General features: G+C 39.7%; 3 protein-coding genes across 5 annotated transcripts; 2 read left to right on the plus strand and 1 right to left on the minus strand.

Moving 5' to 3' along the window:
- Positions 1–709: 709 nt before the first annotated feature.
- Positions 710–2,103, plus strand: LOC116770826 (large ribosomal subunit protein uL14m). Its single transcript, XM_032662449.2, has 2 exons — positions 710–959; positions 1,358–2,103. Exons 1-2 carry the CDS (start codon positions 779–781, stop codon positions 1,624–1,626), a joined length of 450 nt encoding a protein of 149 aa, XP_032518340.2. The 5' UTR covers positions 710–778; the 3' UTR covers positions 1,627–2,103.
- LOC116770825 (calcineurin subunit B type 2) lies at positions 1,812–8,159 on the minus strand. 2 transcript variants are annotated; one of them, XM_032662447.2, is made up of 6 exons: positions 8,005–8,159; positions 7,752–7,791; positions 7,409–7,444; positions 6,133–6,296; positions 5,337–5,471; positions 1,812–3,699 (listed from the first exon to the last, which is right to left on the minus strand). In XM_032662447.2, the coding sequence occupies exons 1-6, from the start codon at positions 8,005–8,007 to the stop codon at positions 3,529–3,531; spliced, it is 549 nt and encodes a 182-aa protein (XP_032518338.1). In that variant the 5' UTR covers positions 8,008–8,159; the 3' UTR covers positions 1,812–3,528. The 2 variants fall into 2 exon arrangements, with proteins under 2 accessions (XP_032518338.1, XP_032518339.1); XM_032662448.2 differs by lacking the exon at positions 7,409–7,444.
- Positions 8,160–8,950: 791 nt separating this feature from the next.
- LOC116770822 (elongation factor 1-gamma) lies at positions 8,951–12,664 on the plus strand. 2 transcript variants are annotated; one of them, XM_032662445.2, is made up of 10 exons: positions 8,951–9,093; positions 9,209–9,358; positions 9,454–9,520; positions 9,880–10,022; positions 10,174–10,314; positions 10,470–10,631; positions 11,213–11,361; positions 11,633–11,802; positions 12,078–12,220; positions 12,422–12,664. In XM_032662445.2, the coding sequence occupies exons 1-10, from the start codon at positions 9,082–9,084 to the stop codon at positions 12,557–12,559; spliced, it is 1,275 nt and encodes a 424-aa protein (XP_032518336.1). In that variant the 5' UTR covers positions 8,951–9,081; the 3' UTR covers positions 12,560–12,664. The 2 variants fall into 2 exon arrangements, with proteins under 2 accessions (XP_032518336.1, XP_032518337.1); XM_032662446.2 differs by having other exon boundaries at positions 11,216–11,361.
- Positions 12,665–13,412: the final 748 nt, after the last annotated feature.

The raw sequence follows: 13,412 nt of genomic DNA on the forward strand, positions 1-13,412 counted from the left end.
TTTGGCTTTCCTTTAATTATGAAGGAAACTAACTATAATTCCGTGTTCTCAATTTTTTCCGTTATCTTTGTTGTTTAACTGTTGTAAGTTACACATTTAAAACGCGGGAATATTGATTGTTAAGTGGAATATAAATAACAGAAATATTACCTGAGTCTGATATTACGCTAAATTTATTTTCATTTTTACATTACTATCGTGATACTGCTAAAAATGTTTTTGCTATAGAATATGTTTTTTTTACATATAATAATTTAAAAAATCTGTTTAACACAAAATGAATTTAGTTTTATAAATTGTCTTAATAATATTTACCAAACCCGTGATATTATTAATTTATTATTTGTATTGATTCCTCCGCTCATTATTATTATATTTAAAAGATAGTTTTTATAAGCAAGCAGTCATTGTTTCAATAACATGTCATAACTTATACACTACTATTTTTTTTAATTCTGGAGAACGTTGGTAAACCGTAGGTAAACACTGAAATCATTCAAAAACAGAACTTATGAACATTAGACGTACTTATTATTATATAATCATTGACAATATTAAGATCTTTACATATTTATAACAATTTTATTCACAATATATATATATATATATTTACAAAAAATATATATATAAAATTAATTATGTAGTTGAAAGATAAAATAAAAAACAAAGATGATACTTTTCCGTTACTAAACCGTCATTAAATTCCGTTACTAAACTAAGGTGTCATTCGTAAACGTCAAAAACATAACCTTAGTTTTTGATAAAATAAACATCTAAAATGTTTCGAAACTTATTAAATAGGTTTCATCCAGTTCCATCATGTGCATTTCACACGTCTTCATGTTTGAACGAAGTTCAATTATTAACCCGACTAAGAGTAGTGGATAATTCTGAAATCGGAAAGCGGGCTATGGCCGAAGGCAAACCTCCCAAAGTTATTTGTGTTTATAATAAAAAACGTAAGTCATTAGAATTGAAAATTTACTATAACAATGGCTATATACGGCCTAATTAATGTTTTAAATAAGATTTATTTTGTTAATGCATCCAACCTTTATTACCTCTCTAGCTTGTAACGATGTGATGATAGTTTGACCTCATAACATATGTTTATTATTACGATAAATTAAAATGATGTTTATTTGGTTACAATAAAAATTATTTATAAGAACTAGAAAACCTATTTGTTCCAATTAAAGTATATGTAGTATATATAATATACATATTATTGTGACACTCAAGTGGATACTTACACTTGAATATTCATTATTATTAGTTCTTATAGTACATACAGCAATAAAGATGTTCTATGTAGGCTGTACATGATTATTGTTTAATTCTTCTTAACCTAATGCAGGTGTAGGATACATCGGTGACCGAGTGATGGTAGCCATTAAAGGACAAAAGAAGAAAGGCATACTCGTGGGGTTAAAACAAACACAAAATATCAAAGTACCCAAGTTTGATAGCAACAATGTAGTTTTAATAGATGACAATGGAACTCCCCTCGGCACCAGGATCCATGTGCCCATTCCCACAATACTCCGCACCATCCTCAAAGAGAAAACGCATGCCAAGGGTGCAGACTACACCAAACTCCTCGGCATCGCTACGAGATTCGTCTAAATTACTGTTATACAATTAGCTGCATAGTGATGTTTAAATTATGAATACACTGGTTTAGTTTAAGAAACCTTTATTTATTTTGTATAGTCTGTTGACCTTTGATCCTTCCATAATTATTCATTGTTTGACATCCAGCCGACTCGGCGATTCTTTGAAGGGTTCACGGGAAGAAATAAAATGCACAATGAAATTGAAAATTTATTTAAACATAATCGGTTCTGGAGAGAACAGACTTATAAAGACACGCTCTAGCCACCGAGTTAAGACGGACAACACAACATCTACTCCATACAAGTCATACGAGAGGTCTGAGCTCTGACACATCACTCACTGGCCGCTGCCGACGTCACCGCGGCCGCTCGGGAGCGGTTCCTCGACGGCGACGCTAATGACGCCGTCGTTATGTCACATCACATGACCCGCACGCTCCATTGTTCGACTCGCGGTTGTTAAAAGCCACCATTAAAAACAAAATTATATTCCACTCGCGTCGAGTGTTTAATGTCGCCGCACCCTCAAATAAGGCTTCAATTTTATAGCTAGATGTTCATTTTCGAATTACGAAGTCTCGCTTATCCCCGAGTCAGGCGGCGGGCGGGGGGCGGCGGGTGGAGGGCTGTTCATGGCGGGTGGAGGTGGTGGGCGGTCCTGAACACGACACCGACGTCTTCACGTCATCCGGGTCGACCGTCGACGAGGTCTTTAAGAAGCGAGGCTCAAACTAACATATAATGTTAAATATCCAAACTCAACAACTGTGACTAGATATAAAGATTCTCTTGCGCCGGCGGGCCGGCAGCCAGCTCGGTCGGAGACGGGAGACTATCGCTTCATTTAATATATACATTTTTACATATATTTGTACCATTTCTATTTTAAAAATAATCTTTACACCGATCGCGGTGCGACCGTTACCGATGCTAGGATGGTGTGTTCGCTGCTCCATACATTAATGTGACGTGTCACCTGCGAGCGGAACACTTCCTCACCATCGACGACCGACGACAGCTGTCCGTATGGCACGGGGGGCGGGGCGGGGGTGGAGGGGGAGCGGGGAGGGGTGACGTCACCGCAGCGGACACGACACCTGGGGGAGGGGGAGAGGGTCACGACAACGCCGCTGAATGTAAAGGTCCACGGTCCAGCGCCGGCGGGTCAGTGCAGTGACCGCGGTGTCTGACGGTGTGAGGCTCCTATGAATCGTTTACGTCCAGCGGTCGAGGGCGTCGGGTGGGAAGGATGAATGGGAAATAAACAGCTAATATAATAATGACTCGACGATCGATACACTCGTATTATACAATTATAACAATAGCTATCTTTATACTTACTTTATTTGTATTAAATTCGGACAAAGTTAAAAAGATTGTGGAATCGCCGTGGAGATGTCTTCGAGCGGGAGATGTTCTAGAGTTTGACGAAGAAGAACGTTACACGATACAAACACGATTCACTACTGATAAGAGAAAGTAGAGAAGGTACGGATGGTCCGAGGGGATCATGATACGGGCGCGGGTCTCCACGGCGGCGACTCGCGGATGACTCCTACAGACTACGCTTCCAACGTAAAACACTAAATAACAATACAAATTAATATTATCGCAACAAAATTATAAAATTACATATCTCTCGACTACGATGAAGGTTTATCTAACTTCGTATACCTAAAACGTAAAGTGAACATGTATGGCCTATAGTGACGTATGTCATGCGAAGAATGGCGAATTGAATAGTGTTCTAGCTAGGAGAGAAGATCCAGGACCAATGGACACGAGGAGTGAGAGGGGAAGGGAACGGTCCGGGGTCCGCACGAGCTCGAGCCACGGACGGACCGGCGTCCTCCGCGGCCAGTGCGGGCGAGCACTAGGCGCGAGTTCGTCGACCCCGGAGCAGACGGCCGTCTTACACGTCGACGACCATCTTCTTATGTATATCCGTGTTGCCCACCACGCTACAGAACTCCTCGAACGAGATCTTCCCGTCCTCGTCGCGGTCCGCGAACAGAATGGTCTTGTCCACGATCTGCTGCAGCTGAGTGTCCTTCAGGTTGTTGCCGACCATCATCTTGAGGACCTGCAGCCGTGGAAACAATTATCTGTAGCACCCGAACGCAACTTAAGATAACACACCTTCTAATCGAACCATATCGTAGAAGAGTTTTCAAAATACAATTTTCTTTTTCTTTACCTTATCTTATTGTATAGGATCAGTTCACTGTCCGTCTGTCGAGGCCACCTCTCCAGGAACAGGTCGATGAATCAAATTTACATTGTTATCAAATACTCCTTGGAGAAATTAAAAACTTCTAAGCTTACGCAAGCCGGAAAAATCCATGTGATATAGGAGTATTATGATGTAGGAGTATTATGATATAGGAGTATTATGATGTAGGAGTATTATGTTATAGGAGTATTATGATGTAGGAGTATTATGTTATAGGAGTATTATGATGTAGGAGTATTATGATATAGGAGTATTATGATGTAGGAGTATTATGATGTAGGAGTATTATGATGTAGGAGTATTATGATATAGGAGTATTATGATGTAGGAGTATTATGATATAGGAGTATTATGATGTAGGAGTATTATGATATAGGAGTATTATGATGTAGGAGTATTATGATGTAGGAGTATTATGATGTAGGAGTATTATGATATAGGAGTATTATGATGTAGGAGTATTATGATGTAGGAGTATTATGATGTAGGAGTATTATGATATAGGAGTATTATGATGTAGGAGTATTATGATATAGGAGTATTATGATGTAGGAGTATTATGTTATAGGAGTATTATGATGTAGGAGTATTATGATATAGGAGTATTATGATGTAGGAGTATTATGATATAGGAGTATTATGATGTAGGAGTATTATGATATAGGAGTATTATGATGTAGGAGTATTATGATATAGGAGTATTATGATGTAGGAGTATTACTCCACAAAGGAGGACTTGCTCTTGATCTTGAGTAAAGAAACATTGCAAGAACCACTGTCATGTGACGTCAGTGTAAGAAGAATAACACGTAATTTTATTGCATGTGTATCTAATGAGATACCCTCGATAAGGAAATGACGTTAGCGTGGCGGTGACGAGGAATTCCAGGAAAGACATCTTTAAGTTTATCTAAAATGGGGTATTATTAATAGATGCACATAATCGAAGGCATATCGTACTTAGGATTTTTAGGTACAGTGGTCATATACCAAAGAGGTAAAATTTATCATTTCTTGAATTTGAGCTGATTTGAAGAAACCAGACAACCTTCCCAGGACGAGACAGGAAATGGTGAAAGGTCAAAGATATGGTCAGACTTAACAGACCTTATGATAGATTGTTCTCCGATTCTTCAAAAGAGCTTGATTTCTCGTAAGTACATGATAAGTAGTAATAAGAGTATCAAACAGAGAGTAGCGTCAGTCGGTTCAACAATATATATTAATTCAGTGTGCACTCCAGCGAGAGACGTTGAGTATCCCTCTGGCTGATGAAACTGATAATGGCCTTATATACAAGAGAACCAAAGCAATGGATGTAGCTCATATAATAAGCACGCTCAAGTACGGTGGACCAGCTGAGGATGGATAAAGGCCACGAAGGTCCGCGCTTCAGGGACCGTTGGCACTTTAGCCAAAAATACTAGTTATCTGATATGATGACGGCGCTTCGGCCCGAGGAGGTGATGGTGAATGTGTGTCTTCACCTGGAACAGCTCCCCGTTTGAGATGTATCCGTCGTTGTCCATATCGTAGATGCGGAACGCGAACCGCAGCTTGGACAGCTTGTCACCCTTCACGCTGAACTGAGACACGCCCTGGATGAACTCCTTGAAGTCCACCTGACACACACAGAGAAGAGAAATAGCAATTAAAACCAATCATACACAAGGAGCTAGACATAAACATTTGCAAGACCCATGTTGACCTCTTGACCAGTGACAGTATACTACGTCATGCACAGTGTAGTATCTAGCTGTATGTGGAAGTGTTTTTTCTAATAAACAACTCTATTTGAGTCTCGGACGTCTCTGTCTTTTGTCAACAGATACCGGTACGTTACGTGTAGTATTGTGTAGTTGTGTCAAAATAAAAAAAATGTGTCTCCTCGGATGTCATATCTTTTCATAATTTGTGATAAGAGTTGTGTCAAAAAAACAAAATTATTAATATATTTTTTTTAATAAATATATAAATAAATAAAAAATTTCTCCAGCATTTTCAGACGATAGTTTAAAAATTGTTTTTAAGATTGTTAATGAATCATATTCTTAGATAATTTATGGTTTCTAACTCAGGCTCCACAGATACAGCCCGACGACGTTAGCCGGTTCACGTCCGACCGACCGACATTAAGACCTTTTATAGTTTTAGTTAATTTTTTTAGCTCCTTAATATAGAGGTGAAATGTTACTTTCCATTGAAATCTCTCTAATGAACAAGTAGTGATGAACATGTTTAGGGAGGGTAGTGACACCTCGATACAAATGTGAGTGAACGCACCTCTCCGTTCCCGTCCGCGTCGAAGATGTCAATGACGCGCTGTACGAGGGGGTTCTGCTGCAGCTCCGGCAGGGACATGAACTCGTCGATGGACAGGGCGCCGGAGTTGTCCAAGTCCAGCTTACGGAACCTCTTGCCCAGACGGCGGATCTCGTCCGCGTCGACTGCAGCACACACACACACACACCGCTGTCATGGCCGCGTCTTACACTTATATTCATAGCATGCAGTGACTGCTTGCACGGTATTGCTATTTCTTATGGTACTTTGTATGATTTACATTTGCACTGTTACTTAGTACTTGACATTTTATCGCTATGATTTTTCAGTGACCTTTGTCGTGATGGTCGATCTGTTTGTAGTGTACGATTAAAATTGGAATTACTGATTTTGTTGAATTTAAAACATCATGATGTTCGTGACGTACCGTAACCGACATCGACAACGAAACTAGACCTGCTCTATGATAAACATATAAAGCGCTTCACTCCCGTGCGTCAAGCAAGTCCTAGGGTTGCAGTACCGAAGTGTGCGCCCGAGGGCCTACCCGCTAACGACTAACAGACAAAGCAATGAGAGAGGTCAGATACGGAAATATACCAGCAGTCTCACATCAAGCGTGTCACAGGAAAAGATCAACCAAAACAAACAGAAAATGATTCAAACAGTGTTTGAAGGAAACATTTCATCAATGTCTGCTTTAATTTTGAGTGCAGTTTCAATTATTTTAGAAAGACCTAGGATTTAACGGTTTATTTAATAGCTGACATCTCCCATCACACACATTCCTCATATCTGTACAATGGGAAGTCACAAACATTCACAATACTCTAATGAGTTGGTAACTCTAAAGGCGCTGTGATGAGGATGCACGAGCCATGAGCCATGACATCCATCTAGAACGTCCAGAACCATTTTATGTGTAGACAAGTTGGCACACAGCTACAGAGAACATACACCCAAACCTTGATGCTAATGCATAGTTGATAAGCTGTCTCTAAGATCTATATACACATCCAGCCACATGTTATCAAATAAAACTTTAGTTAATCTTCCAGTTACAAGCATGTAGTACACCGTTTGACTAAAACTGGTGAGCCGCACAACATTTAAAGTCAATCTAACACAAGCCTCCTACGACACACATGAATTTAATGAATGCAGTTGTGTGCCAACTCCTCGTCTCTGCTAGTTACTGATACTTTAAAACATGAACAGTTCTGGACATGAGGGGTGTAGGTGCGAGATGAGTTCAGCGAGTGATCTACGCACTCACAGTTCTCCACCTTAAAATCAATGCAGTTAACACGTGCTGAAACAAACCGCTTGTTATGCTTCGTTTGCACACCCTACTCCGCACTCAAAAAATATCTCTACTTGTTTCCTCTCACAAGGGATGCTATCAATTATTACGAGGACTGGAGCCAGAGAGTAGAAAATATTGAAAATTACGCTAACCATTACAAAAATAAATAAATTCCATTTAAAGATAGCAAGATTCTCTTATTTATAAAACTTATTGAAAATGGTTATTAGTATGCAATGAAACAATTTCCGAAGGCAAGTAAAACAATGACATAAGGGCGAAGAGGAAGGTTGCAGCAGTTGAGCATACTCACAGTTTGAACACAGTTCCATAGGGATAGAGTTTTCATTGCCCTGAAAAATTATTGCTTACTTTTATTCTACTGTGAAAATATTATCTTGTTTCCATAAATTAAATTAAATAGATACCCTAAAATGTTTTGCTGTTAACTATTTTAAAATAAGTATTGGGCTTAAATAATCGATTTATATGTAAAGAATTATATGCAGAACTGAGACCTTAAAAAATATTAGTCTTAATATTTACATAGAGCAGATGTCTCTTACCATTGTCAAGGCTTTTTTATAACACTTGCTTAAGTAATCGTAACAAATAATGAAACTAATTACAATTTTCTAAAGAAATACGAAATATATCAATAATTATAAATTTTATACGACGTCTCTAAAGAACAGACCATTGAGAATCGATCTAAATAAAAATGACAGATAATATTAAAATATACAGATAATAAAATATGAGAAACCTGAAGTGATATTTAAAATAAAATGGAGCAGCAGTCATATTGGTGATCCAATTTTGTCAAAATATGTGTAAATAATAATATAACAACGACATATAAAACTATTGTTACTAAATTAATACATTTTTTAAAATAATAATCAACAATTTGGAAGCGTGTTTTCAATTAGTAAATAAATCCTATTCCTACTTTAAGTTTGTTATCCACTAAGAAAAATTACCAATCCTAGTGCTGTGCACACTTCCATTAACAAATTGTTCCCTACTTTCTATGAATATACTAAATTGAAAATATTAGATGGCAAGAAAAGATTATCACGTGTATTTATCACATGAACTGACAAGTTAACGTTCCGTAGGTTCTTAGGGGCTTTTTAAAATATAAAGTATTGTAAGCTTTTATGAGACCTTCGAATCTTGACTTTCTAAACGGAAAGTGAGACTGATAATTAATTTGTTGCCGATAAAATATTTAATCGCACATACTAATTTTATTGCACTGAGCAGGGATATAAACACTTCCAAAGCTAGCTAATTCGTGCTATTAGTATCGCCATTATAAATTTAGCTGCTCTACGCATCTGCCTTTGACATTCTACTTTGCAGGAGGAAAAATTGCGATATACAATTATGGATGAAAATTTGAGGCGGTATTATTTTCACTTCAATTAACAAATAGTAAATGATGAAATACCTCTGGTGAAGACGCCTTGATATCATTTGAAACGGTTTCCAACATTTGGGGATTATTTTGAATTAAATTTACAGTTGTAATCCAAAAGTTTGTAAGTGGATACGTACCTTTATATTGAGTGTCAATGTCACGTTACAGCAGCCCGCCCCCTCGCTGTCAACGCTCTCTTTCTGTATAGACCTCAACCATGGCAGCCGGGGTGTGTTTTCTTATATTTAGAAATATCTTTGCGATCCGTGCTTTAAAAAGCAATTGCTAACTTACTGTAATCTTATATTTGACAAACTAACCTGGTTCACTTTTATTTTCTGTAGGTACTTTATACTTATCCGGAAAATTTCCGTGCTTATAAGGCTTTGATAGCCGCACAGTATTCCGGAGCTGACGTGAAAGTAGCCCCCAATTTCGTGTTCGGGGAAACTAATAAGTCAAGCGAATTCCTCAAGAAATTCCCAGCCGGAAAAGTGAGTGATAGAATGAAAAGCCTCGTAGTGAAGTGTCGACTATTATCATCCAGATGTTTTTGACGGTGACGTGTAATGATTGCGAACTATTTTAGGTGCCAGCCTATGAAAGTGCCGATGGGAAAGTTCTGCTCACCGAGAGCAACGCCATCGCTTATTATGGTGAGTCCGTGATAACATTCATTAACCTTAAAAATGACACCTCAGCCTCTCAATACGTTCTATATTTAACCAAACTTTATTCTAATGTTGTAAAGCCATAACTTGAAAGCTTTTTAAAAATGTTTTAATTTTTACCTTCGATATAAATAATATATGCGTACATTTTTAATATCTTACTATTGTTGGGAATGGCTAGTTTTCAACCGACTCCAAAAACGGAAGAGGTTATCAAATCGTCTGTAATTCTTTTTAATTATTTGTGTTTAAAACGTCATCTGACTAGGCTGTGTTCGACTTCTTTCATCGACCTGTGTAATATAATAAAGTATAAGGTTTAATTATATGAAGTGTTTGTTTAGTGTCTAACGCCGCCCTCCGAGGGTCGGATGTGGCGTCTCAGGCGGCCGTGTTCCAGTGGGCGTCCTGGGCGGACGGAGAGCTGCTGCCCGCGGCCTGCGCCTGGGTCTTCCCCTACCTGGGCATCATGCAGTTCAATAAAGTGGTAGGCTTATTAAACTTAACATTTGAAGCTTAAAGCTATACCCTGATATCTCTAACTTTAACTTTACTCTAGTACTAATATGTATAAGTACATAAATAGCATTTTGCACAGAGAAGTGATAATTTTAACTTATATATATATATGTTTGTAGAATGTGGAGCGTGCAAAGTCCGACCTGCTGGCCGCCCTCAAGGTGTTGGACGAGCACCTGCTCACCCGCACGTTCCTGGTGTCGGAGCGGGTCACTCTCGCTGACATCATCGTCTTCTCGACATTGATACACGCCTTCCAGGTTCATACACTAATATTTTTGTTTATCATTGTTCTAGAACTTCGTCCACACTCATGTAATGTTTGTCTTAAGAATATCTTATTGCTCGTGTCCGTTTGGTCTCTCCCGTCGTCACTATCTCTGTGTGTTTCTAACTTTCGTGCCCGTGTCCTCAGCACGTGCTGGACCCGTCCGTCCGCTCATCGCTGGTGAATGTGTGTCGTTGGTTCCTGACCATGTCTCACCAGCCTCAGGTGTCCGCCGTGGTGGGGTCTGTGTCGCTGGCCGCCGCGCCGCCCGTCTACGACGCCAAGAAGTACCAGGAGCTCAGCAAGAAGGTACAACACTCTCGGATTACTTAGAAAAGTTTTATGAGATATATTATCATAAATAAATCAAGGCGTCAGCCTTACACCCACAGATATAGTAATATAAAAATTAAAAATTATTATCTTTGGAGTGTAGTCTTCAATAAACATTTAGTTTACTAATAATATGTGTATTATGTTAAGTCACAAGACGGAATGACTGAAGCCAGTATAATAACTGATCTGCCGACATTACACTTGAAGTCGTATTATTCTTGATCAACACCGAGCCACTACGAGTAATATGCAACTCAGTATATGGTGGAAATTCTTAATCAGGGTCATTGACCTTATGACTTCTAACATCAAATTTACTTTGACTTTATTACCATACCATATACCATTCAAAAGATGCACTCAATTTTGACTTTGAGTTATAAAATTTCAAAAATCCCAGCTTAGCAACTTTCTGGACGAAAAAGCCATTGGTGAGCGTATTGTTTTAGTCGTACAAGAAATGAATGAGAAGCCAAGTTTATACCCATTTGCTATTATTTCAGGATGGTGGTTTCAATTGATGTAGAATATTTGAATGTGTGATTGTGTTACAGCAGGATGGAGCCAAGAAAGATAAAAAATCTGAGAAGAAGGAACAACCAAAGAAGAAGGAAAAAGAAGAGAAACCAGCTCCTCCAGCCGACGACGAGTTTGATGACAAGCCCAAGGAGTCCAAGGACCCATTCGACTCTCTCCCCAAGGGGTGGGTGAAGACTTCATAGAAGTTTTGTGTTTTAAACAAGCTATTGTTTGTATGAACCCTTTAATTATTATACAATTATTTTTTATTCTAGACATTATACACAGAGGTGACTATTCACTTCTGTGTATAATGTCTAGACATTCCCTTGCCAGACAGTTTGTGGGTCGGCAACTATGTCTATCCTTAAGGATTGATGTAGACGGTAGCGAGTTTCCCAACTCCAAGTTGTAGATTCATGATCCTGACCTTAACGAGGTGTTGTTTGTTCCAGAACATTCAACATGGACGACTTCAAGCGCTGCTACTCCAACGAGGACGAGGCCGTGTCCATCCCTTACTTCTGGGAGAAGTTCGATCCTCAGCACTACTCCATCTGGTTCGCCGAGTACAAGTACCCCGAGGAGCTGTCTAAAGTGTTCATGAGCTGTAACCTCATCACGGGTACGGACACCACTCCTCAGTCAGCCTCATCGTCTTCCTCCAATATTAACCGTTGTCAAACAACTCCCCGAGAACGCTCACAGAGATCGTGTTCGAGAGTCACTTCCCGAGTTCACGTCTCGTGAGCTGATCTCGGGCGCTTAATGTGGAGTAAAAAGACGAGAAGTGAATTCCAAAAACAGTTTGATTAATGCTAATATTCAGTCACTTGCACAAGACTATGACGAGTGGATGCATGTCTGTGCTATAGAGAGGTTCTTCCGTTGGTCCCGCAGGTATGTTCCAGCGCCTGGACAAGATGCGCAAGCAGGCCTTCTCGTCCGTGTGTCTCTTCGGAAAGGACGACGACTCCTCCATCTCCGGCGTGTGGGTTTGGCGCGGAGACCAGCTCGCCTTCACGCTCAGCCCTGACTGGCAGGTCGGACTTGATAGGAATATTTTATGTACAGAGCTTAGGGTTTGATATTTCGTTGGATGGTCGCGATTGTAATCGTGGGAAAGTAAAAGGCACGCTACACTCATATTATGTGCGCAGCGGCGAGCGCGGGCGTTTGTCACACACGCAGCGGACACGTGAGTAACGTAGTTGAAATTAATGTTTTGGTCTGAAACGTTCCAGATCGACTACGAGTCGTACGACTGGAAGAAACTGGATCCGTCCAGCGACGAGACCAAGCAGCTGGTGCAGCAATACTTCGCATGGAGCGGCTGCGACAAGCAGGGCCGGCCCTTCAACCAGGGGAAGATCTTCAAGTGAAGGGAGGCGGCGGGCGCGCGTTCACACTAATATGAAGTTGCATTTACCTCGGGGCTGAGTGCGGCGGGCAGCGCCGCGCTCTACAATAAAACTGTTTTGTATTTCGATGATGTTTCATTCGGCCCTCTCGGCCCCGGCCCGGCGGAGGAACGGACGCGGACGAGGAACTTGCAGCGAACGAATCTAATGACAAATATTTCCACCGTTGTTCGTGGATAAACACCACCACTAACCCGAAGTCTGCGCAGACTCCTCGCCGGGAAACCTGTCAATGTGGCGATAAAAAACATCGCATAATATTTGAGAAAATTTGTTTTGTGTTTACATAGTCACCTAACTTTAATTAATAAACAGAAAAAAGGCAAATCCGGTATCAATATACATATAATAAGAGTAAAAATCGAATGTCTGGACATTAAATATTTTCCAGAAAACTGATAGCAGGCAATTAAAAAAAGTCGTACAAACAAAAAAAAAATTTTTGGAATTTTTGTCTGTCTGTCTGTCTGGTACGTTTTAACTTCAAAACTACTCAACGGATTTGAACGCGGTTTTCACAGTTGGATTACATATAATTAGGAGCATTGTCTAACTTTGTTTCGTCAAAATCGGTTAAGGCAAAAAGAAGTTATGGTCAATTTTCAGTTTTTTATATATGGTTATGCGAAGAGCGGGCGGATCCGCGGGCATCAGCTAGTTAATATATATGTCCGAATTTCAATACCCGACTCCGATTTTTAACCGCAACCTTCGCGTGTGACTTGTTTTTTAATTACTGAAAAGATTTGCTATGGAAATGTGGGAAGGCAGTTGGAACTGCTAAGCATTTGCTAGTGGGACGTAGAGTACTCCT

This window comes from Danaus plexippus, chromosome 7, assembly GCF_018135715.1.
Source record: "Danaus plexippus chromosome 7, MEX_DaPlex, whole genome shotgun sequence".
NCBI lineage: Eukaryota > Metazoa > Arthropoda > Insecta > Lepidoptera > Nymphalidae > Danaus > Danaus plexippus.